This window comes from Pyxicephalus adspersus, chromosome 9 (genome assembly GCF_032062135.1).
Source record: "Pyxicephalus adspersus chromosome 9, UCB_Pads_2.0, whole genome shotgun sequence".
In the NCBI taxonomy this organism is placed as follows: Eukaryota; Metazoa; Chordata; class Amphibia; order Anura; family Pyxicephalidae; genus Pyxicephalus; species Pyxicephalus adspersus.
This window is the reverse complement of record NC_092866.1, coordinates 1,947,671-1,962,498: the sequence shown is the minus strand read 5'-3', so window position 1 is coordinate 1,962,498 and position 14,828 is coordinate 1,947,671. Positions and strand designations below refer to the sequence as shown.

Genomic DNA, 14,828 nt, shown 5'->3' with positions numbered 1-14,828 from the left:
AATGGTGCCTGGTATCTATACAAGAACAGCTAGTTAACTTTCAAATGAAAATGTGTCAATTCCGACGTGTTTCGCCAATAGGTTTTCTCAGGGGATAAACATTACACCATTGCGTTGGTAACTTTCAAGTGCGGAATATGAATCTTCAAGAGTAATGGAAACCTTATGTTCAAAATTTCCCTAGGATAACTGAGGTTGTTACAAGGATAAAAAAAAAATTGTCTGTGCTAGTAGGAAGGTGGCCTGCATTACGCACGCGTGATGAGTCGCGCCCATTTACAGTGCAGACACGACTCCGCGCAATGGTGTACCATTCTCGGTGTATACCTCGTGGAAGCCTATCGGCGAAACGCGTCAGGCTTGAGACATTTTCGTTTAACAGTAAACTATCTGTTCTTGTATAGATACCAGGCACCAATTCCCAGAAGTATTGAACTGGGATTTGCCTATCAATGTATGAATGTAATGTGCTGAAATACAATATACAAATATTGGTTCATTTTATTCACGATTGTGTGACTTTCACATATATGTTGAAAATTGCCGACAAACCCCAGTCTTTTCTGTCTTTCTTAATACTTAGTCTTAAACTATTGGGTTCAGCACCATAAACAAGCTAACTTAGGTTAAGCTTGAAAGAAAATACAACAAATGAAGAATAAGTAAGTGAATTACTAACTTGGTATGTGTGAATGTTTATGAACGTTAATCTGTATTGAAAATTTTGTATATATGTTTAATAATTTTTGTGGTGTGGGGGGTCTCTAGATCTCCTGAGGAAGAAGAGTTGTTTGCGAAACGCATTGAGTGAAAACATACCAGCTAGAGAGTTCTCATTTTCCTTAAACCATACACCAGAACGAGTTAATGTTTTAATGTGAATTTTAAATACAAAATATCATTGTTTTTAATAAAATGTAGAACAAAAATGTTATTTTTGCTGCTTTTAAAGTCCCATTCTTTGCTTGTTTTTGTTTTTCTAAAGACGAGGTGTCAATTTACACATAAGAATATTCACAACTTACAACTCATTAAAAATGACAGTTTTTTCTTTATTTGCCTTTTTTTGTGCGTTTCGTATAAATCATATTTTATCTTCAGTACATTAAATTTACTTTGATAAAAACGTCGTTTCTAAAAAATGTACAATTATATCTTATAACAAAGTATAATACCCTTAAAAAAAAAGTTCCGATATCCAATACTTGTGTGTACAGAAGAAGCTGGTAAATATGTACAGAATGACGTTTCACATGCACGTTGGGTTGAAAGAAGTCGCCCTTGGACCGGTCACTGAGAGATGGAGGGGGGCAATATGGGTTGTGCGCCCCCTGCAGGGCACAGACAGTCTTGAGTAAAATGGCTCATGACAGAATTAGCGTTAGGGAAGAAGAGGGAGGGGCATCTGTACTCGTCTTCCCATAGGGTAATAGGTCATAGTCCGGCCCACTGCACCATGAGGAGTATAAAATGTGCTTATTTCGTGAAATACCAAAAATGTAAAAAAGCCGATTTATGAATGAATAACTGCAAACCGAAGCTTAGCTGTGAGAAATAAAATAAACTAATAGGGTAGAAAAAGAATAAAATGGGGCTAAAAACATTTTTATCCAATCATGGTGTAAGTGGCGTTCTTGTAAAATGCCCACACATGCAGGCAGCAGAGGGAAAATGAAGGGGAGCCGGGTCAGGTCTGACATGCTATGAACCTGTCAAGGGGGGAGAATCAGTATCCTGCTGTACAAATCCAATAATCTATTCTATGAGTGCAAGCTCCTTGGATCAGGGGAAGGTGATTGCCTTGCACTTACCTCTATCTTGCAATGTCACGGTGGAAATTCTCTCTGTGCAGCTGAGCTACCAGTGGTTTGCAAATTGGCACAGGGAAGTCAAAGCCCCCCTGAACAGGACTGACCCCTAATGGCTAAGGAGGGTATTGGGCCCTTGTGCAGTTGCACTCTTTGCATTCTCATTTGCAATCAGCTTTGGGACGATCACATGCTGCAATAACAAGGAGAATCTCTGGCGTCACACAGTCCTTGCCTCTAAGTGAGTGTTGGGCTTGTTCTGGAAGTGAATGCACAATGGGCTTGCTTGTGTAGTTAATATGCCCAGGTAATTTGCTCTGGAAGTTATGAGCAGTTACAAATTTTTACAAATGATCTCCAGCACAGGAGATCTCCTTCCAACATCTAGATTTGGCTCTATGAGCCACTTGAATCATTTGCCCCCTTTCGGTCATTGGCCATCTTACTACTTGGCACTGACTTTTGGGGAGTTCAGGCATCCAAATCTGTCTATGAAATACAATCTCTTTGGCCCAATGTAAGGGTCTTGCTCCTGGATCCTCTGCATTATAGAGAATGGAGCATGCGGGTGAGACCCCCGATTTGGGGGTCATGTGATCACTTATGGGCCACATTCTCAGTACAACATCATAAACTCAGAGCCAAGAGAAAATGAAGGAGGCGAAGTCAATGCACCACCTTCGGCCCTACTATTTACTAGTTTTGGGTGCAATGATCCCCAATTTTTTGCAATGGAAAAAAACAGCCATTCTCCAATCACATTGCTTCTACCAGCTCAGAAATCTACAAGCAAAGTGATTTAAGACAAGAAAGGCAGAGCTATAGCAAGGGGTCGTGAAACGGGGTCACACCTGTGCAAGGTAATAAATGCCAATGAAGCTGCAATAATGCCCTGCGGAGTGTGAAAACTTAAATACTAAACTTTTATATCAGAGGCAAAATAAGGTGCAACTGTAAAACTTTTATATAAAGTAATGATAAAGGTTAACTATCAATATTAACATTCAAATATTTTTTACTTTTTTTTCAGTTTTAATTATTTTTTTTTAAAGAATTGCACTCGTAAGAAAAAATGTCACTGAAATGTCCATTATATCTTAAAAAGCTAAAATATATCTCCAAATGTCCTCAGTAACAGCCAAGGTCACCCCGATCCCCCATTGCTATGGTAAATTTTTAGGCAGCATAAAACATATAAAAAATATTAATAAAACAAAACCACCGCCACCCTTAGCCAGTAGAAATGTTAGAACCCATCCTGCATTGTTTTATTTTAGTGTACTGGCCTCGAAACATCAGAACAGGGAAATAAAAAGGCGTCAAAAAAATATACAAAGGATTTTTGCATTAAATACATTTCAAGCTTAAAAAATAAAATAAAATGTTTGGCTTTCAGAACACAATGAGGCCACAGCAAAAGACCAAAAAGATGTACAAAAAAAAGGTAAACAATGAAAAGTAAAAAAGAGCTGAATACGGAGTTTCCTATAACCGTCCGTACAGCGGCTGAAGTCTGTTAATAAGGATTCGTGTCTCTCCTATAGGATTCACAGGTTCTGTGGAGGGAATGGGGGGGAGGGATTTGACCCCCTTTAATGTTGTCCGGAAGATGGACTGTCAGTGTTCCCATATGTAGGGCTATAGGAATCCATTTTCCTGACTGCCATGTCTATGAATGGGAAAAGGGATTAATCATTCGTATGCTGCCATATTGAGAAAGGCAGTGATCTCTCCGGCCCCCTTTAGCTGGGCGCACCACCCGCCACTTTTCGGTGGTTACTGATAAGTTGGGTCACAATACAGGGCTGCCACCCACCAACCGCTTCTTCCCACTCAGTTTAAAAAAAATTCTGAATTGAACACTGAAAGGAAATTTATGGTAAGTATTAAACTTTCCCAATTCTAGTAAATACTGTATGCAGTGCCCAATGTGAGCTCTACCAAACCATTGGGGGTTTGCTACGGCTTCTTCCATTGAACGGTTGCCTGGCCCAATCCAGATTTACGGCATCCATTCTTCCTTCTTTGCTCTGTTGTCCACCTGCTCCTTCCTAGGCTCCCTACATTTGCCTATTAAGAGCACAGTGACTGGTTCTCCTAAAAGGTATGACCCCGACCATTTTGCACCCTTTGTATTCCTGTAAGCTCCTTCAGCATAAAGGTAATAACTTCTTGTGTCAGTGCCGAGGCCTGGTGTCTGGTCACTGAAGCGGATGGGAGGAAGAGAAGCTTACATGTACCCCTATACCCCGAGATACCAGAGTGGTGAAGAAACCTGGTAAAAGGAAGCATCAGCCAGGTGCAGAGTTCTCCCTAGGCCCTTTTAGATGGGCGCACCACCCAGCACTTTTCAGTAAACACCCGGCTGTGGTTACTAAGAAGCTGGGTCATATTACAGAGGCTGCCACCCGCCTACAGCTTCTTCCCACCCGGCTTAAAAAAAGTTTTTTTTTTAATCCTTGTTCTTCCAAGAGAACCAATCACTTAGCTTTAAATAGGCAAAGGGACAGAAGGGAAGGAAGGGTGACAGCACCGGAGCTTGCACTTTACCACTTTTCATCATAAGATCTATGGATGCCTTTGTTCCAAATTGACGGAGGTGAAAATAAACGGCAATGTAATACCGAAGGTCGTCTTTAAACAAGTGTCGGGGTTACGGATTCAATAAAAAAAGCTCTGATGGATCTTTTGTAGCAGAAACCGTTTTTGTAAATTTCAGAACTTGGCCCTTTTTGTTAGGTGTTATTCGGCCCCCAGAATATCACACAGAGATGAGAAGCCTAAACTATCCGTAGTGTTTTCATTGCATAGAACCCACATTTGAGAGAACAAAAGCAAACCGCCAGCTGTAATCCCTGGCTAATGGTGCTGCAGGAAAAAATCGAATGGCTTCACCCCCACCACGTTCGTCTTTGGTTTCCACAGAATGGTCAGCACAGCCATCGAAGTCCCATTAGTGTTACCAATATCTGGCGCCCGTCTGCAGGCGCTCAATACTTTGAATATGAAAATAGAAAATAACACAAACCATTATTTTGACCTAAACATCAGTTTGTCGATTTGTAGTCCTATAAAACAGTTTTTAAAAACTAAATCCTGTACTTCCAAGAGGGTGAAATATCATTCTTGAAATGTCGTGTAATAAAAAAAAAACACCCCCCGGCGATGGCGGGACGAGAGTGTTATCAGTTTAGTGTTATAAGTCCGAGGAGTAGCTGAAGCCCTTTGTTGAAAATCAGACTCAATAATACTGTGACGGCCGGGCCCTGACAGTTAGTGGCCCTGTTCTGCATACTTTTCCGGTTTACTGGAGAACGATTTCTATTAAAACTTCTGAGGATCCGTAATCTGTAACTCAGATCCGATGAGAAGTAAAATTAACGTTAAAGTGCAAATATCCTCGAAGTTGAAGGGTTACTGGTTCTGACCCAGGAGAGGCCAGGGGAGCATTTAGTATTTCTGTTAGGAATTGTCTTCGGTTGTTTTTTTATATCCCGGCAACATTCCATGAAATAATAAAAAGAAAGAAGATACTGTACATTCTTTCCTAGTGCAATCTTGTAAGAATATCCCAGTGAATAATTCTCCAGCAGCTGGATGAAGAAACGCGACTGTGACTTACCTCTCACCTTGTCCTTTATTGTAGCTGCCCTAGAAAAGGTAAAGAAGGGGCTGGAGAAGAATGTTTTTTGTTCTTCCTCGGTTTCTCCATCGCCACAAATGGAGCTTTGATAGTTCAAAAAGCTCCTGGTAACACGTTTCCTTGAAGGTGAATTTGGCAATACAGAAATAAGAGTCCCTGAAGAATCGTCACTTCAGTCTGGGGAAAATAAAGCACCGTTTAGATGCCGGGGCCCCTGCATATAAAGGGGGCCACCTGGCACCGTCTTTAAAATCAAAGTGTCGGGAGGGTTAGTCTGCAGAGTCCAAGCCATCTGATGGTGGGGCGTACTTCAGACGGAAAGTACCTGTAAGAATGACAAAAAGGATTAATATGTGACAACATATTCCTTTATCCTAAACTGGCCATACACATTGAGGATTCTATTCGTTTCATGGAATCAACCAAAAAATATATTTTAATTTCTAAATTTGATTAATTAACAGTGATAGCTAATATTATTAACCACCCGGCCATTAAACCCGATCTTGGTTCAGGGTTTAATGCAAAAAGTGTTAAACCCGAACTTTTCTCAGGTGGTTAAATGTCATCACTTACCTGGTCCTGTTGTGATCATCTGTTCTGTTGTTCCAGCGTCGATCTCTAAAAAAATACTTACCCGGTCCCCGCAGCTCCTCCGGACACGTCTGTCCTTTTCCTTCTTCTACCGGCGAGTGCAGTGACAATCTCCGGGGTTTCCCAGTGACGTCGCTGCATGCGTCGGTGCGGGAGGCGGGGTGGGAAAATCAAATAACTTTGTATTGAACTCAATACAAAAAAGCTGTATACAGACCAATACAAAGAAATCTTTATATAATATATATATAATTGTATTATATATATATTATATAAGCTACTGTACATTACATTATACACTATTTTTTTTTTAAAGATTTTTTTTTTATGTTTTATAAAAAAAAAATTTATTATTAAATTTATAACATTTTGGACATATTTCGGTGAGTTATGTGGTAATTCGGTGAATTATAGCCTACAATCTAAAATACATTTAAAAATTTAACACTTTTTGCATGGAAGTACAGAAGTTTGGAAAGAATTAGAATACCCGGCGTTCGCGCCCCTCGGCGATTCCTGGTGATGTCTGTACGTGCGCCCGTCGATGGGGGTCGTAGCGGGAAATTCAAAAAAATATTTTGTATTGGATTCAATAAAAGTCCTGTATCCAATCCAATACAAAGTAATACAAAATGTATTTATGTGGTTTTGTCTATAGGTATGTGACGTTGGACGGTTGGACACTAGGGAGGTGTTTTAGAAAAATATATTACTATACAGTATACCGAATTATTGCATTTTCAGTATTTTTTATTTATTTATGTATTCTTGTTTAAGCTGATTTTTGTGTTTTTTATTTACCGTATTTTTCGGACCATTAGACGCTCCGGACTATAAGACGCACCAGGTTTTCCGCACGGGAAAACAAGAAAAAAAAAATTCATTTGATTTCCCCTGAGATCCAGCGTGCGGCACTTGTGCCCGCCCATGAAGGCAGCGCCGATCGGCATTCATGAAATCAATCGGCGCCGCCTTCGTGGGCGGGCACAAGTGCCGCACGCTGGGACACAGGAAGAGGACACTGGCTGCGGGGACCGGCGGGGATACAGGTAAGTAAAAAAATATGCATTCGGACCATAAGACGCACCCTGATTTTCCCCCCACTTTAGGGGGAAAAAAAGTGCGTCTTATGGTCCGAAAAATACGGTAATTATTTTTTTTTTTTTTTTACATGATTGTGTGTTTCAAACATTTTTTATATTCATGATATCTACTAGACCCCTATTCGGACATATTTCTGTAAGTTACAGGTCTACAATTTAAAAAAAAAAATTCATGAAAAACAGTGTTCCGCTTTTGGTACAGAAATCTAGACCTCAGTGTAACACCCAGGTGGTTAATATTATTATTATTAATAATAAACAGGATTTATATAGCGCCAACATATAATGCAGTGCAGTACATAAAATAGAAGTTGCAAGTGACAGACAAATACAGACCGCGGAGGAGAGGACTCTGCCCCGAAGAGCTTACAATCTAGGAGGTGGGGGGAGCAAGACCTATTTTGCAATTCTACCTTGCAGAATCATTTGAAATCAAACCCTGACCCCCACAACAAATTACCTTGCTGATTGAAGTCCATCGACGGCTGCTTACAATCCTGAGCTCGGTGCCCGCTGAGCCCGCAGTTATAGCACGAGACATTGCCACTCTTTTTGTGCGGCGTGCCGTTAATGGCTCCCATCATTCCCTGAGGCTGGTACACCCCGGCTGTGCCAGTGATAAAGTTCTGCATAGGGGGCATGGAGAAGCTTGGCTGCCCTGTCAGCATAGAGTCGGGGTTCAGGCTGTTGCTGTAAGGGTTGTGAATGACGGGGAAGGAGGAGCTGCTGTTATATTGCTGGGTGTTGATGTACCCGTTATTGCACATTGGGCTAAAGGGCATGAGAGAAAACGGAAACATGGAGGGGGCAGAGAAGTGCTGAAAATAGTTGCCATAGTTGACAGCTACGCCGCTGCTCCCACAGCTGCCGCTGCATCCGCACGAGCTGCACACGGTGCACCCCGTCTGTGATTGCTGCTGTTGGTGGTGTAGGTGGTGGTGCCCTGATGTCTGGTTGGCAACTTGTAAATTCACGGTAGGCGAGTTCCCTCCGCCGCTGTAGTAGCTATTTTCAGACACAGATGTTGGGCTCGAGCTGGGCACTGGGCAGCTGGGCAGGTTGGATGTAGATGTAAGACTGCTTGAAGAGGGGTTGCTGTTTGCACAGAAGTTGCCCGACATCTGAGCTACAGGGGCGCCGCTCATGGTGGTGAAGGCAACTTTGGTATTGGCTGTATAGAGAACGTTTCTAGGGCTAATTATTGCAGGCGAGACACTGGAACAAGACATCTGTCCAACCATGGAAGAGTCAGCCGACGACACCAGAAGCTTCACCGGGGTGCGGGTAACATGGAAGACCGGGCCGGATGATGGGGTGGCCGACGTGCTGCTGTCCACCATCACTGCGGTTGGCTTCATCGTCCTCTCCCCTGAGCCTCCTACTTTGGTGCGAACACCAAAAGCCATAGCACTACTGTCAGGAATTATGGAGAGGACCTGAGGACCAGATGGGGCCTTGACATCGAGAAGCATCCCGCTGAAACTTTTCTCAATTTTTATGCTGCTCCTGGGCGCAGCTGATGATTTGTTCCTCTCTTCTGAAGCCAGGAGGGGGTGTGGGGACGACTGCAGGAGTTTGATCTCAGGGCCGCTCCGGTCTGACTTGTGCAATGTGTTGATGAGGTGGAGCGGAGCGATATGAGACGGTGTCCCGGTTAGAATCTGAAGCGGAAGAGGGTGATGGCTTGAAACGCTGGTGTCGTTCTGAACGGGCAGAACCTGAGCCGTCGGCCGCACCGAGGTTGTTGTAAAATGATTCACCAACAAATCAGAGGGCCTGCCGAAACCTACAGAAAATACATTATTAGACCCATAATTAGAATTCATTGTAAAGACCGCCGTACACGTAACATGAGAATACGCTGCTTACGTCTGTCCATTTCTTCTGCACTATCGGAGCTCTCCTCGCGTGCCTGGAGTCCCATTGGACTGGAAGGGGAGCTGGAGTATTCGGATGACGAGCTGCCCTCTTGAGGCATTTGAGAAGATGTTGACTCCACTTCTACAGACAGTTCTAGGAAGAAAAAATACAAACTTTAATGATGCCCATGCACTGGCAAATTTAAGCGGCCCCATTGATTTTGACAATAACTTCATTGCTAACCTTCATGGTTAGGGACCTATAAGGCTCTTATATGTTGTATTTAAAACATCTTTAAATATGATTTCATTTTATTTTTTAATATTGTAATTCTAATTGACTGACCATTACACTAAAGAATAAAAAACACCACAGTACCTGGAACCTGAAGGGACCTGAAGGGAACCTGAAAGAATCCTGGCCAGGACAGTAACTGCATGGAGATTGCAGGTTCTCCCCATGTTTGTGTGGGTTTTCTCCGGGTACTCCGGTTTCCTCACACCAAGAACATGCAGTTGGGTAATTGGCTTCCCCCAAAATTGCCCTTAGGCTGAACTTCTGACATATGACTATGGTAGGGACATTAGATTGTGAGCCCCTCTGAGCCACAGCTAGTCACATGATTATGGAATTTGTACAGCGCTGCTTAATATGTTGGCGCTATACAAATACTGTGTAATATAATATTACTGTTCAATACCAGAATGGGTATGAAGTTTTTGTTTTTAATTAACAGGTATTTTAATTGCCTTCTTGCATTGATCTGAACTACAAACCGTCAGAAAAAAGCTAACATTTCACAGGAAAAGGCACGGCTGGAGCGCCTTCTGTCTCCCTTTTTATTATTTATAGCCCTGTCAAGGTAACGGCAGCATGGGGGGAGGTCACAGTCTGTACTAGTTTCCATAGCCCAGAGAGATCATGTGACCACACCTGACCACTCACCTGTAGAATGGTTACACTGAAGGCTTTGCATCGGCCCCACATGGCTAGTGGGTGGGACCCTGGCGACCCCGCTGCTTGTGAAGGTGCATGGAGCCGGATTCAGACATCTTTTCTCAGATTTCTCCCTGCAGAAAAAAAAACATAAAAATGGAGATAAATGAATGCAACAATTTTTGCTTTACAGACGAATATTAATATTTAGCTGAACCCTCTTGTTTTTCATTGTTCTTGGATTTCCATCGTCATGTAGAGTTCTCTAATTATTGCCATAATAATTTTAGGCTGCCCCAATCTCTGAAAAGTACATAGAACACCTAAATCCTTTTATTAGGAACCAGCTGCACTGATCTCCCCTATCCGTCACATTACCGGATTCTAAGGCCAATCATTGGTCAGAAATACATTCAGGCAAATCTTTAAAATCTTCAACATCAATGATCTCCCCGGCCCCTTTTAGCTGGGCGCACCACCCGGCAATTTTCAGCAACCACCAGGCTGGTTATTGAAGAGATGGGTCACAAATCTGGGGCTTCCACCCGCCTGCATTTTTTTCCCGCCCAACTTAAAAAAATGTCTGGGTTGAGCACTGAACATAAAAATCACATTTGCAATATTTTAAATCTGCAACTTTTATTGATCTCTGGTGATTATGCCACAAAGGTTCGAGTCACGTCCTGTTATAGAGTGACAACCCTCCCTGTCCACAGTTGTTCTCTACATGGGCATTTGAATGCACAGTCATTGTTGTCACCGCCTGGTAACCTGCCCACAGAACCTGCTGTGGCTGCATGTCACAGACAAGGATGGTGCCCCCTGCTGGAGGCTTCACTTTTACAGCCCCCCCCCACTACTTTCTGCATGACATGCTTTACCATACACCGATCTGGGATTCCCTACCAGTTCTGACTGGGCACTTTGGACTTCTCATAACTAAAGGAAACTCCCTACCTTCTACTAAGAAAAATCCCTCCGACGTCCATCTGGTAAACGTTCTCCATACGTCTCCTGAGGAAGCCTATCAGCGAAACGCATCAAGGTACGAGACGTTGTTTGTACTTTCTGAATGGGGATTATTGTATTTAGTCGTTTGGTCTTATAATCCATGGTGCATTTAATGGGAAAGACCACAACAATCTATTGTATGCATATATAATTTGTTATCCCTAGGTTAGGTTAGCACTCTGGCCTTTGCAGCGCTGGGTCCCAGGTTGGAATCTTGACCAGGACACTATCTGCATGGAGTTTGCAGGTTCTCCCTGTGTTTGTGTGGGTTTCCTCCGGGTACTCCGGTTTCCTCCCACATTCCAAAACCATGCAGTTGGTTATTTGGCTTCCCCCCAAATTGTACCTAGAATGTAATAATGACATATGACTATGGTAGGGACATTAGATTGTGAGTCCCTTTGAGGGACAGCTAGTGACATGACTATGAATTTTGTACAGAGCTGCATAATATGTCGGCGCTATATAAATACTGTAATATTAATAAGAATCTTTTACCATTGTTGCTCACAATATCATTTTGAACTGCTGCAAAGTAACCCCGGCTTTTTTCTGTCTTTGCTTTATTTGCCCCTGCTGGTACTCACTTCTCCAGCTCCAGCTGGGTCTTCAGCTTCTTCTTGGCGCCCATTGTTAGTGACTCAAACTTGTTTAAATCTTCCTCGGTAAGACTCAAGAACTGCAGCAGGACAGAACAGAGTGAGTGAGAGCAAAGTGCAGCAGGCGGTGGTCTTTTATAGATTATATGAGGCTGGAGAATAAACCTCGAGGACATCGAGCTTAAATGTGATTTTAAAATGGAGTGTAAAAACAAAGGGTAACGATATCAGGATCAAGGTATCATACCCTGCACAATCACCACTGTTATAAAGGTGTACCTACATGCATCAACCTCCTAAACCACCCTATCATGGAGCAACCCAGGTCATTCGGACACTTCCTGAACCTTGCCTGCCTCCTGAATGTTCCTATTGGTCAGTAGGCTCACTTATTATAGCTAGAGGTCTATAGGAGTAATGGGGTCTATCACTAGAGGAACAAATGCTGACCAATTTCTTTTATTGGCCGATGCTGGAGGACTACAAACGCAACCAAAACCAATAAACCTTATACCCAAACTGTTCCACCCATGCATAATTATTCCGCAGCTGTGCTAAAGATCAATCAGTATTAATATAAAGTTTATATTCCATTATTTCTCCTTTGCAGCTCCCTCCTCCCATCACCTGAAGGGAAAACATTGCAATGCAGGGAAGTGGAGGGGGAGCCACTGAGGGATCTGAGGATAGAACAGGAGAATCTCTGCATACAGGCCTTAGGACCCCCATTACTAATGTACGTATTCCCTGAATGAGCCTGCATTGTCCTTTCCATTCACCTATGACTGAGATTTGGGGTCAGAGGTCATGCCAAATGTGACAGCTGCTGCCTATTTAACTACCTGTCATCCCCCAAACATTTCACAATGGTGCTTAGTGGGAGGAATACGACTTAGATTGATAGTTTCCAACACATGGCCAGTATGAAGGACTGCGATGATGGTCAGTGGGGAAAAAAGCTCCTGAGATTGGAGGCTACTAGGAAGAATCTCCAAGGTTGGCGAATATTGGGATGAATGTTCCTTTCACTGGTGGTCATTTAGAAACATATCCCATTAGTGGCCAGTATGAAGAATGCTCGCCTTAGAATGTCGGTTAGAGGTGAGAATGCCTTTTAAATGGCCGTCTGGAAGGGACAATTCCATTACACTGGTGGGTAAAATGACCATGTTACAGAATATTAAAAAGACCCCTTGCTCTTCTGTATGGCATTGATCAATTATTCTTAGATCAAGGAACTCTTAGCAATCACTAGAGGATCCCTGGTTAAGAATGGCTGCCTAAGGCATCTCCACTACAGCTGCCTCCCACCATTCCTTATCCCCAGGGCATCCTAAACCCCCCCCCCCCCCCCGGGCCCCCCACCCCCCCCCATAGCCACTAGGTACAGGTCCCAAATGTATAGCAAACAGCTAATTTAACAAACCATGGACCCGTCATTGTTACCTTCTTCATGGACAGCTGGCTGAAAACGGCGTAATATTTGTGCAGACGTAACTTCCGCAGCCACTCCAGGATTTCCTGCTGTTCTTGAGTCTGTGGGCTCGGCACATTTGGGGTGCTGGCGGTAGAAGCCGTCTCTACCTGCGGGCGGTACGTCAAAGCGGAGGAGCTGGGACATTGCGATGCGCTGATGGTGGCCCCGCCGCTGTGATGCAGTGCAATGCTGCTGTGGGAAGACTGGATACTGGCGACACCGCATATAGGCCTGCAGAGAGGAACACAACAATATATAAACCACCAGCGTCCCCACAGCAAAGTGTGACAAGCCAGTATGTCCCCTCCTGCAATGATTTCTTTCCATTCATTCAACCTGTTCATGCCAATATTGTGGTATTTAAAGTGAGATGATCTGTCTCTGTACAGAGGAGCTGACACTCTAACGTCCCCCCACAGTCACACACTATTATTATACATTTATATAGCTCTGACATATACCACAGTGCTGTACAGAGATCCCTGAGCCAGTCCCATCAGTCTCTGTACAGAGGAGCTGACACTCTAATTCAGACCCCCCCACCAGTCACACTTTGGGGGTCAATTGTAGATTCAGCATTGTGTTTGGACTGTGAGAAGAAAGCAGACGGTCTGGCTTGGGATAACACAGATCAGTTTTGAAGAAGACGTATTCTTGGTTTACATACCGAATAGGAGGAGCGACTGCTGTGTTCAGTTTAACATGCGTTGGGTTGCTGGGACCTGCACACAACAAACACAACAGGGTGAGATGGGCTAGAAAAACAGCCAATGTCATGACAGAAGGAAGGGAAAGGATGAGGGGACACGAGAGGTGGACGAGGGAAAAAGAATAGAAAGGGATCAGGATAGGGGGACTGAGGGGATAAAGGGCGATCATCATAAATAATAAAAAATAAATCTTATAATAAAATCCAAGGCCTCTCACTCTGATGCTGTTGGTGGTTTGTTATATTACTGAAGAATTTCTTGATAAGGTCGCTCTTTAGTATATGAGCAGGCAGACACACCAGATACCTGCAGAAAGAATACAAAGCACAACCTTGAGGAGACGGAACGCTGCAATCCATCATGACGGAATGCAGACAGGAAATGCTGGGAGTTTTATGATATAAAAGGTCGTACCGGAGATCCAAATCCACATCTACATGGTTCCTGTCCATGGAATACTCCACAGCGCCGCGGTAAGGAATGCATTTCTCCAAATCTTCTGAGTACAGATGGGAGAGCTGTGACGAAACAAATCAGTTATTATTGTGAGCTGATCTCAACACCCAGCATTGTCATCTATAATAACATGAATAGTAACATAGTATTATAATAACTTCTTCCAGTACCTAGGGACAATGCAATAAGCATAGAACAATGTATAAAGGTATTTCTCATTTGTTGTTATCGGTGCAGTACGATCTTCTCCTAGATTGTAAGCTCTTCAGGTCAGGGTCCTCTCCTCCTCCGGAGTCACGGTCTGTATCTGTCTGTCATTTGCAACTCCTATTTAATGTACAACGCTGCGCAATATGTTGGCGCTAAAAAAAATGTTTTTTTAATATGCAAATCCAATTTTATCAAAATTTGGATTTTTAGGATGTTTACCAATAAATAATCAAACTATTAAAAGAAGTCCTTTTCAATGTTATTGTATCGAACCTTTTTTAAAAAACATATAAAGAGCTAATAAATATAAAAAATGACAGTATACATCAGGGGTGTCAAACTAAAATACACAGAGGGCCAAAATTGAAAACTTAGACTAAGTCGGGGGCAAAACTTGACACCTATTGAAAAAATTGAGGAA

The 14,828-nt window shown here is 42.9% G+C and overlaps 1 protein-coding gene across 1 annotated transcript in view; it reads right to left on the bottom strand.

The window, feature by feature from the left end:
* Positions 1 to 1,031: 1,031 nt before the first annotated feature.
* Positions 1,032 to 14,828, bottom strand: part of ZCCHC14 (zinc finger CCHC-type containing 14) — a gene marked incomplete in the record, with an annotated part of 28,091 nt that continues 14,294 nt past the window's right edge. The window contains 9 exon segments of the mRNA XM_072421399.1: positions 1,032 to 5,776; positions 7,609 to 8,934; positions 9,018 to 9,161; positions 9,954 to 10,078; positions 11,543 to 11,634; positions 13,001 to 13,262; positions 13,699 to 13,753; positions 13,959 to 14,047; positions 14,156 to 14,259. Coding sequence (XP_072277500.1) covers positions 5,721 to 5,776; positions 7,609 to 8,934; positions 9,018 to 9,161; positions 9,954 to 10,078; positions 11,543 to 11,634; positions 13,001 to 13,262; positions 13,699 to 13,753; positions 13,959 to 14,047; positions 14,156 to 14,259 — 2,253 coding nt within the window.